The 10,981-nt window shown below is 40.6% G+C and overlaps 1 protein-coding gene across 1 annotated transcript in view; it reads right to left on the reverse strand.

The window, feature by feature from the left end:
• Positions 1–5,183, reverse strand: part of ZBTB33 (zinc finger and BTB domain containing 33) — a 5,280-nt gene extending 97 nt beyond the window's left edge. Inside the window, 3 exon segments of the mRNA XM_007464437.1 lie at positions 1–1,941; positions 2,601–2,704; positions 5,021–5,183. The exon segment at positions 1–1,941 is cut by the window's left edge and continues 11 nt beyond it. Of these exon segments, the coding sequence (XP_007464499.1) occupies positions 1–1,939 (1,939 nt within the window). The 5' untranslated portion in view covers positions 1,940–1,941; positions 2,601–2,704; positions 5,021–5,183.
• Between the last annotated feature and the right edge of the window lie 5,798 nt (positions 5,184–10,981).

Genomic DNA, 10,981 nt, shown 5'->3' on the forward strand with positions numbered 1-10,981 from the left:
GCTGAATAAAAATATCTTCCCAGGTCATTGGCTTGTTCTGAGGAGTAGATGTGGTCCCTACTGGAGGTTCTTTCCCAGCATCAACCTTATACCCAATACCATCATCCTTCATGACAGGCATGGTGCCTGACTTATCAGAAAGGTATGCATATTGTCTGATCTGTAAAGACCTGCATGGATGTAAACGATAAAGCTTTGAGTCTCCAGAAGGATCTTGACTATGAACTGACTTTATGTGTGAAGACATAAACTGATAGTTGATGAAAGACTTGCCACAGGCCAAACACTGATACCTCCTCTCCCCTGTGTGATGAATTTCATGCTTTGTGCGATATTCTGCAAGGGGAAAGACCTTCTCACAGTAACGGCAAGGATACTTCTTCTCCCAAGAATGAATGTTAAAATGTCTCCGCAAGCTTGTCAGACAGACATATGACCTTTTGCATACAATACAGATATAATAGACCCTTCCATCTACTATTAACTCATAGTGATCATCATGTTTTACCTTCATACGTTTATTTGCCGTCTCACTGCTAGATGTTTTTGGTATCTCATTCTCAAGTCTGGCCTCCCCTTCGTCAGGGTCATCTTTGACAGGGATCACTATATCATAAGTATCTTCACCAATATTTGCATAAACCTTGCAACCCGTCGACAAGCCTTCAATTTCAGTAGCTGTATCTAAAGTAATAATCTTCTGACCCTCCATTAGATGTTTTGATCCTAAACCTGGATCATTAGTGTTTCTAGTAATTATATCTGAAATTTTTAAAGAATTAGAAAGTGGCTCTTGCAGAAGTGTAGGAATCTGCATCTTCTGTATCAACGATCCATCAAAAGCGGTATTTGGGGGGATCTCAGCCTGTGGGACCAAAGATGTATTACTGACCGCCGAGTCTGGACTGGAGCTAATAGTGTCATCATCATCATCTATAATTTCCTCCTCCTCCTCTTCATTGGCCTTGTTTCCTGTTAAAACAGCATTGTTTGCTGGCTGCTGATTCTGCACAAGTACATTGATTGAAGGAGACATATGATTTGGAAGTGAAGAACTGACATTTGGTGGTGTAGTAAGTGATGTCTGATTTAATAAAATGATGTTGGGAGTCAGATGTGTTGGGGCCGAGGATACCAATAATTTTTCACTTCCTTGTGTTTGGTTCAGAGTTGCCTGATTCACAGAAGTAGGAAGTTTCTGAGTAGGTGTGATATTTGTTAAAGGGGGAGAGCTATTGCTCGCACAAGGTGCAACATCTGAAATAGCAACAGAGCCTGGGTTAGGCTGGACCTCTGCCACTGTATTGGTACTCGGCAAAGTCTCCTTTGCGGGCAGAATCTCAGAGCAGAAAATGACGTCATCGTCGTCATCATCTGAATCGGTAACAATGATCTTTTTCATCTCATAATCTTCAGCAGATAAGGAAAAAGACTCTGTTATAATTGGCATTATAGTGGCCCCATTTTCTTGGGCTTCATCTTTTGATTTTTGTATTTCAAAGTTCTTGTCACTAGAACCAGGAGGTAAGGTTTCTGCATTACCATCCTGAGCTGTACCTGAGATGCTTTTAACCTGTGACAACGGGACACCAAGCTCTGCTATAAATTTAACTCCTAATAACTGCCCTGATTTAATTAACTCATCAAGTAAATCTGATCTAACACGAACAATTTTAGAACTATAGATATAATTGAGAATTTCTGCAAAGATCTCTGCTCTTATAAAGCTCAGTTCAACAACTTGCCCAGCAACTGAGAAGAGCTGATGGAAGTAAGTACTAGAAGCTGAAAGGATGTTCCTGTGGGCTCGGAATTTTCGGTCTTCCACAATAACGGTAACATCACAGAAGAGTCCATGGCCGCGTTGCTCATTCAAGGAGTTCAGCAGACTGCCAGAGTATTGAATGTCTGTAGCAGAAATCAGTTTTCTACTCTCCATGCCTGTAAGAGAAAGGGAGGGGGAGGATGGGAGATTAGGAAAGAAGGACAAAAGCACTTCATCATTCAAAATTTCAGCTACAGCATCATTAACTAGTTTATTGGCGTTTTACCCAAAGTTTGATATAACTTTTTGGTTTTTATATAAATTATTCTTACAGGCTGGTTTTTGGACCACATGTCAAATCTCATGACTTTCCCCTGAGAAGAGACAAGCCAGTTTTAAATTGATCTACAGATCTGAACATTAATCTCTTCCTTTGAATCTTAGATTCATGCATCACCACTAAGCTAGTTTTAAAGACTAAAATTAATTTTCTTAGTTCCAATTTTGGATTTTCTCCTCAAGAAGAGTTAAGAGTTAATTTTTAACTGTCTTAAAACTTTAAGAAAAATCTTCATCATGAACACATAAAAGTTATTTCACCTGTAAATGAATGTTTTGAATGTCAGAAAAGCTTGGTGTGTGCAACAATAAGTCCAAAATATGTAGTCTTCCTAAATTTTAACTTATCTTTAAGAACATATTCAACAGCTATTCCCTGCAGCCAGTGGCTAAATCAGAATTTATAAACACTGGCAATTATTACCTCTATTATTTTTCTATTCTTATTTTGATTGGGATACCTCATCTGGATAAACTATGAAACAACCTTTCTTACTCTCTCCTCTTTCTTCTTCCCCTTGCCACTTCCCCTCACCTGCCTACCCTTACAATCTCCAGAGGCGGAATGTTAAACAGAGTGCCAAATGAAGTCAACAGATGCTGTTGTGAAAAAATAAAACAAAGGAAAAGAAGTTTACCATTTCTTAAAGCTCATTTGCATGAAAACACAAAACACTGAATTTTGTTGGTAAAGAATTATGAGCATTGATAAGAGAACTTTCTTCACACCAAATGAACTAGTGAAAATGAAGATATAAACTTACTGGAACAGAGCAGACATCACTCTAGAAAAAAGGGGAGGGGGACTGTCAATAAACAGTATTGCTGTGTACCACCCCCAAAACAATTTTTGGCACTTTGCAGAAGATATATCCAATAACAATGACACAGAATTTAAATAAATAAATACATGTATATATAATTAAAAATTAGTTGACCTGAGAAAACCATAATTCAAAAAGAGTCATATACCACAATGTTCACTGCAGCTCTATTTACAATAGCCAGGACATGGAAGCAACCTAAGTGTCCATCGACAGATGAATGGATTAAGATGTGGCACATATATACAATGGAATATTACTCAGCCATAAAAAGAAACAAATTGAGTTATTTGTAATGAGGTGGATGGACCTAGAGTCTGTCATACAGAGTGAAGTAAGTCAGAACGGGAAAAACAAATACCGTATGCTAACACATATATATGGAATCTAAAAAAAAATGGTTCTGATGAACCTAGGGGCAGGACAGGAATAAAGACGCAGACGTAGAGAATGGACTTGAGGACACGGGGAGAGGGAAGGTTAAGCTGGGATGAAGTGAGAGTGGCATGGACATATACACACTACCAAATGTAAAATAGCTAGCTAGTGGGAAGCAGCCACATAGCACAGGGAGATCAGCTCGGTGCTTTGTGACCACCTAGAGGGGTGCAATAGGGAGGGGGGGAGGGAGATGCAAGAGGGAGGAGATATGGGGATATATGTATATGTATAGCTGATTCACTTTGCTGTACAGCAGAAACTAAACACTGTAAAGCAATTATACTCCAATAAAGATGTTAAAAAAATAATAAAATAAAATAAAATAGATAAGCGGGGGAAAAATTAGTTGATAAGTACTTTTGGTAAAGAAACACTTTTTATTGCTAATATTCTTTCTCTTTAGAGTTACCAAAGTAGTACCACTGTCACAGTTCTTAAGTTATATACACGTGGAAGACAGGGCGTCTCAAATATCTTCTAAATTTTTCAAAATAATAGCTTAAAAACAAAAAATAGGAGAAAAGTCTAGAAATCAAGGATTTAAAACATCATGTTATAAGGCATTGCTTGGTAACGGTACCAAGGAATTCCAGGTTACCATAAAGGCATTCATCAGAAAGGGTGACCTTTGGACAGCGAGCCAGCAACCTGGGCTTCCGAAATATGGGGATTTCGACACAAGTCCCTTTTTAGTGGATAGATAGGTTTTCTGAATACAGTCCCACTATTTTTGTCGTTTGCAAATGGGTGTTCCCAATGGGGAAATGATTTAAATGTACGTGTCCAGGTGACACCGGGACTTGGTTTCATTTTGTTGTTTAGGTTTCCTCCTCCTCCCTGTTAAGGTGGACCCAGGAACAGCACAAATCGGTCTGAACTCACCCCAACCAAGATTTGCGACCCGACTGTGGAAAAGCCGTTCCTCATTCCTGTGAGACAAATCCCTGACCGAGGGCAGGTGAAGGTGGGAAAGATAAACACCACCCGCGAGACTAAAACAACCGACACGCGGCTCCCTGCGGCAGCTGAACCCCATCTTCCTCCTTCCACCCCCTCTTCCCATTCGCACCCGGCCGGCTGCAACCGAGGTTTTTAACCCCGATTCACGCGGAAAAGCAGCTTCTTGCAAATACAGATGGAGGTCCAGCCAGCACAGTCAGGGCGGGGGTAGTAAGGCGAGGCGAGCCGGGGAAAGTAGAAGGTGGCGAACCGGAGGGTGGGGTGTTGGGAGGGGATGAGGCCAAGCAGGCGGCATTGTTATGCCCTGGGAAGGGGACGGAAGGGGAGGATGGGCCAGGCCGAAAAGCTCTAAATCAAAGGGCTAGAAGGGGGAAAGAGGCGCAAAAAAGGCAGGCAGAGGGGCGAGGAAAACGCCGAGCGGTTCTCCGCGGTGGGCTCCCCACGCTCCGGGCCTACCCCGGGCGCCGGCAGACCCTCGGCCCCTGACGGCGAAGGGGACCGCGCCGCGGCCCTCCCGGTTCGTCCCCTCCTTCGCTCCCGGGCCCACACAAAGAAAGGGCCGGAGGAGCGGAGCCTCCGTCTCCGCCGCTTCCTGGTTCAAGTGAGGAGAAAGCGAAGGCAGGCGCGGCCCAGGGACGGAGGAAGCAGGCGCGATCCCTCGCCCCCTCCCGGGTCGCGGCCGGCTCCTCACCTGCTTCCCGGCGCTGCAGCTTCTCGTCGTCGGGCCGCGCGGAAGGGTGGGAGTCCTCCAACAACCAGAAGCCGGACTCCGCGGCGACTCGGCTCCTTCTTTAAACGTCGCTCCAGTCTTGGTCGACGTCGACGCGGCTACCGCCTCCCGCCGCCACCACTGCCACAGCTGCCCCAAGCCGCCGACAGAGGGCACCGCGCAGGGGCGAGGCGCCAAAGGCAAAGGCGCCCTCCTCTTCCGAGTGCGGTTCGGCTCTTTCCGGAGGAGCCCGAGCGCGAGGCCGCCCCGCTTCGGCGCCCCACTCCGCCTTCGGTTCGTTCCGCAGGGGGCGGAGGAAGACTGGGAAGTACCGGGAGAGCTCGGCCCCTTCCGGAGGGCGAAAGGGTGGGAAAAAGGAAAGATGGGGTAATGCGGTCACAAACGGTTGGGATGCGAGGGAAGCTAGTCGCTTTCATCTACGTTCCGTGTAAGCTTCTAGGGAGTAAAAACTGAGACTAGACGGGTTTCATTTCTTTTGAAAGTTTGAAACTGCTCTATTTAATAGCCTGTTAGATGATAAACCACCTTGAAATATAATCAGAATAAATTAATCAAACAATGTATCGACTCATTATGATTTATGATAATCCAAGTTCTAGGATAACACGATGACAACTGCATTATAATATCTACTTTGAAGAAATAACTTCAGTTTTTGGACAAGTACTATCTTCTTAACTGAATACTAAATGATGCAACACTATGTTAATTCCTTCATTTCAACTATCGTTTTCTGACCACCTGTTTGATCTGTACCAAATCTTATGTTAGGTTCTGTGGAATACAAAAATGAATAAACCAAGGTCTCTACCTTTTCAAAGAGTTCAGTAGATAGGTACTCAAACATCGACAAAATATTTGTAAGGTACAGAACACAGAGAAAGGAGTAGCAAACTGAATTTGAGCTGCATCTTGAAAGATAAATAATATTAACACTTGCATTGTTAATTTATTATTTTTATTTACATAGCATTTCCTCCTCAGAGGGCTTTACTGTCTGACACATAGTAGGTGTTCAATAATTGTTTAGTGAATGAATATATTAATAAGTTGTGCTAATTTTAAAAACTCTTCTGGTAATACACTTCCGACTGAGTACCACGATGAATGGAGCAATGGGATGGGTGTTAGGAGAGCAAAATATTTCCCTTTAGTCTGGTTATTGATCATATTCAACTAAAGAACAAAATAGCAGCATTTTCTTCAACAATTAGAGCCATTCACTACCTTCATTTTCTTTTAAAAAATATATATAGGATAATATTGCATCAGTTTCCAAAAACTTGAATTGGCACTTATTTACCATTCAGTTGGAATGTCCACCAGGCTACTAACTATCTCTAATTTTCTTCAACATAAGATCAGACAAAGATGTCATCATCTATCGATCTCTCATCTATTCTACATTCTCCTCAATAAAGTAAAGCCACATAGCATAACATCAAAGTAGTGTAATACAGCTGTATTTTCACATGGAGATAAGAAATCCAAATGAAATTCCTTAGGCATTTCTCCAAGGTTTGGTATTGTGGAAAAACAATCTATGTGGGAATTACTGCATTATTAGTTTTTGATTATGCCTTAAAATTATGAAAGTTTTATTGTTTAATATAAAAACACTTCATGGAAAATAGGAGGGTGCTTTTGTAAAAGAAACGAAGACAGATGGTAGTATTTTCCTGGTAACTGAGCACTTAACAAAACTAGTTAGCAGATTAATGACCATTTTTCTGAGTCATCCTCCCCCAAAATTTAGTAGCAAAAAAAAAAAAATTACGAAATAAGATAAAGTACATTTTGAAAGTTTAGGATCTATTTATCTTTCAGTAGCTTAGTTGACTAAAACTAAAATGAGACATTTCTTTGAAATACAGATCACAGTGGCAGTAGCTGCCACTCTTGGTATCAAATGTGTGTTGGTTACCTCTCAGTAAATTGTAAGATGCAATACATTTTCTTTTGCACCAGCACCAACAGCACCAAGGCCCCCAACAGAATTGCCTTCCCTTTGTCCCTTTCCTGAAAGGGCTTTAAAAGTGTGGAGCCACAACTGAGGTATGATGAAGGCCTATTACTTCGAAGTGCAGGAAACCATCTCTTCCCTTCTGTCCATGTCGCTCAGCCCCTAACTCAGCAAAAACTAAGCTAAAATTTAAAAGCTACCTATAACCCATGCACCTAAGGTCAATTAATCTATGACAAAAGAGGCAAGAATATACAATGGAGAAAAGACAGTCTCTTCAACAAGTGGTGTTGGGAAAGCTGGACAGCTACATGTAAATCAGTGAAATTAGAACACTCCCTCACACCATATACAAAAACAAACTCAAAATGGTTTAAAATCCTAAATGTAAGACATGACACCATAAAACTCCTAGAAAGGAACATAGGTGAAACATTCTTTGACATAAATCATAGCAATATTTTCTTAGCTCAGTCTCCCAAGGCAAAAGAAATAAAAGCAAAAATAAACAAATGGGACCTAATCAAACTTAAAAGCTTATGCACAGCAAAGGAAACCATCAACAAAACTAAAAGAATGGGAGAAAATATTTTCAAACAATGCAACTGACAAGGAGTTAATATCCAAAATATAAAAACAACTCATACAGGGCTTCCCTGGTGACGCAGTGGTTGAGAATCCGCCTGCCGATGCTGGGGACGTGGGTTCGTGCCCCGCTCTGGGAAGATCCCACATGCCACGGAGTGGCTGGGCCTATGAGCCATGGCCGCTGGGCCTGCGCGTCCGGAGTCTGTACTCCGCAACGGGAGAGGCCACAACAGTGAGAGGCCCGTGTACTGCAAAAAAAACAAAAAAAAAACAACTCATACAACTCAATATCCAAAAAACAAACAACCCAATCAAAAACATGGGCAGAACACCTAAATAGACATTTTTCCAAAGAAGACATACAGATGGCCAATAGGCACAAAAAAAGATGCTCAACCTCACTAATTATTAGAGAAATGCAAATCAAAACCACAATGAGATAACACCTCACACCAGTCAGGATGGCTGTCATCAAAAAGTCTACAAATAATAAATGCTGGAGAAGGTGTGGATAAAAGGGAATCCTTGTACACTGTTGGTGAGAACGTAAATTGATACAGCCACTATGGAAAACAGTATGGAGGTTCCTTAAAAAACTAAAAATAGAACTACTATGTGATCCAGCAATTCCACTCCTGGGTACATATCGGTAAAAAAACAAAAACTCTAATTCAAAAAGATACACGCACCCCAATGTTCATAGCAGCACTATTTACAAAAGCCAAGACATGGAAACAATCCAAGTGCCCATCAACAGATGATTGGCTTAGAGATGTGGTATATATATACAATGGAATATTATTACTCAACCATAAAAAAGAAGGAAATATTGCCATTTGCAGCAACATGGATGGACCTAGAGAGTATTATGCTTAGTGAAATAAATCAGACAAATACTATATGATATCACTTATATATGGAATCTAAAAATAATACAGATGAATCTATATACAAAACAGAAACAGACTCACAGATATAGAAAACAAACTCATGGTTACCAAAGGGTAGAGGGAGAGGGGGAGGGACAAACTGGGAGTATGGGATTAATAGATGCACACTACCATGTATAAAATAGATAAGCAACAAGGATTTCCTGTATAACACAGGGAACAATACTCAATATCTTATAATAACCTATAATGGAAAATAATCTGAAAATATTAATATATATATATAACTGAATCACTTTGTTATACACTTGAAACTAACACAATATTGTAAATCAACTATACTTCAAATTAAAAAAAATTTTTAAAGAAAAAAGTTACCTATAATTAAAGGGGATCCAATGATCAGGAAAGGAATTTTTTGGTAGGAAAAGCAGAGCAGACCAAGAAATCTGAGTGGCCTTAACAGCTGCTTTTGGGACAAGGTCTTTGGAAAGTTTCATTAATTTTCTGTTTCTCAACAAGTTATTTCACCTTTCACTTTCTTTTTATCTGCAGGCTTAACCCTACTTCAAACAACATAGTAGCTTTTAAAGACAAGAACCTTTATGAAATGGATTTGGAGGTATCAATTGTTTCACATTCCAAAAAGATTTTTGATTGGCTGATAATGGAATCAGGTTTTATAACCATGTGTCAGTGTTTGCTTGCCTTTGCCTTTTTTGAACTTGATTATGAATTCCATGAGGCCAGCAACTGTCCTCTCCTGTGTTAAAATGTCAAGAATCTTGTGGATGCTTAATATATATTAATTGATGATGATAAAAGATAAAAAACCAGGACTTCCCTGGTGGCGCAGTGGTTAAGAATCTGCCTGCCAATGTAGGTGACACGGGTTCGAGCCCAGGTCCGGGAAGATCCCATGTGTCATGGAGCAACTAAGCCTGTGCGCCACAACTACTGAGCCTGTGCTCCAGAGCCCGCGAGCCACAACTGCTGAGCCCACGTGCCACAACTACTGAAGCCCACGCGCCTAGAGCCCATGCTCTACAACAAGAGAAGCCACTGCAATGAGAAGTCCACGCACCGCAACGAAGAGTAGCCCCGGCTCGCCGCAACTAGAGAAAGCCCACATGCAGCAACGAAGACCCAATGCAGCCAAAAATAAATAAATAAATAAATTGATTTTTAAAAAGATAAAAAACGGCATTCATTCAGTCCTAGAGCCCTTCCACTGAGTTATGCTTAGCTACACAGATTTAGTAAGGTCACTACACAAGTATAAAAAGAAACCACAGTAAGGTATAGTGGAAAAAACAAAGACTTGGGCAGATGTGAGTGGGTTGGGATTCTGGTACTCCCACTTAGCTGTGTGACCTTGAGCCTGATTCTTCATCTGTAAAATAGAGATAATAATACCTTCCCATAGAGTTGTTTTGAGGATTAAATGTGTTAACTACCGATAGTGTCAAACTGCGTACAGTTTCCAAAATATGACATGGTGTTTACTGCTTTCATGTCTGTGCCTGGAACCCTAAGCCTGTAATAACCATTCCTTTTGTATTCACACTGTGCCTCTCCTGTTGTTTGGCAAGTGCCTGGTCTTCGAGAAAGACACAACTCAAACACTAACATGTTTGTGAAGCCTGCCTTGATGGCAGATGATAGACAGATATGGTTACTTAATATTGAATGAATGAGTGTCTGGAACCCAGTAAGTTCTAAATATATGTTTGCTTTTTCATCACTCTCCCCTTTTCTGCTTTATCCCAACAATTCTCTCTTTAAGTGACTTGTTTGATATGGCTGATTCTCCTTTTCTTCTAAAAACCTTCTAAAGTCAATTGGATAGGGATATATAACCCTCCTACTGAGAAACAGGAAGTGGATATTGCCAACAATAATACAATCTACCCCCCAAAAGCAACAGGTAGCTTATTTTGAATATGAAAAAAGTTGAGAGAATATACTACAAATGTGTCCTTTGTGAAAAATTACTTGGCAATATGAAATCAAATCTGATAAGAAATGAGTCAAAATGAAGAATTAAGAATGGACATTTTGCAGTGCGCCAGTCTATGTAAATGGAGGACTAAGACCAAACAACAAGGTTGTGAATATGTGATAGAATGAAACTATTATAAACCCTGACACAATAAAAATCCATTCATTCATTTGTTCATTAAATACATCTCACTAGGTACCTACTCCGTGCCAGGCAATGCTCTACACACTGTGGATACAACCATCATCAAGATGAAGTCGCAGTCTTCATGAAACTTAGATTCTAATGGGAGAGACATACAGTAAACATATTATCTAAATATATAACATAATATCAGATAGTAATGAGTGCTATGAAGAAAAATAAATAGCATAAAGGGGGAGAGAATAATGAGGGTGCTATTTTAAATAATGTGGTCAGGGACGACCTCTCTGAAAAGATGATGGATGAGCAAAGAACGGAATGAACTAAGGGAAAGA

Source organism: Lipotes vexillifer, unplaced genomic scaffold (assembly GCF_000442215.2).
Source record: "Lipotes vexillifer unplaced genomic scaffold, Lipotes_vexillifer_v1.1 scaffold681, whole genome shotgun sequence".
Lineage (NCBI taxonomy): Eukaryota > Metazoa > Chordata > Mammalia > Artiodactyla > Lipotidae > Lipotes > Lipotes vexillifer.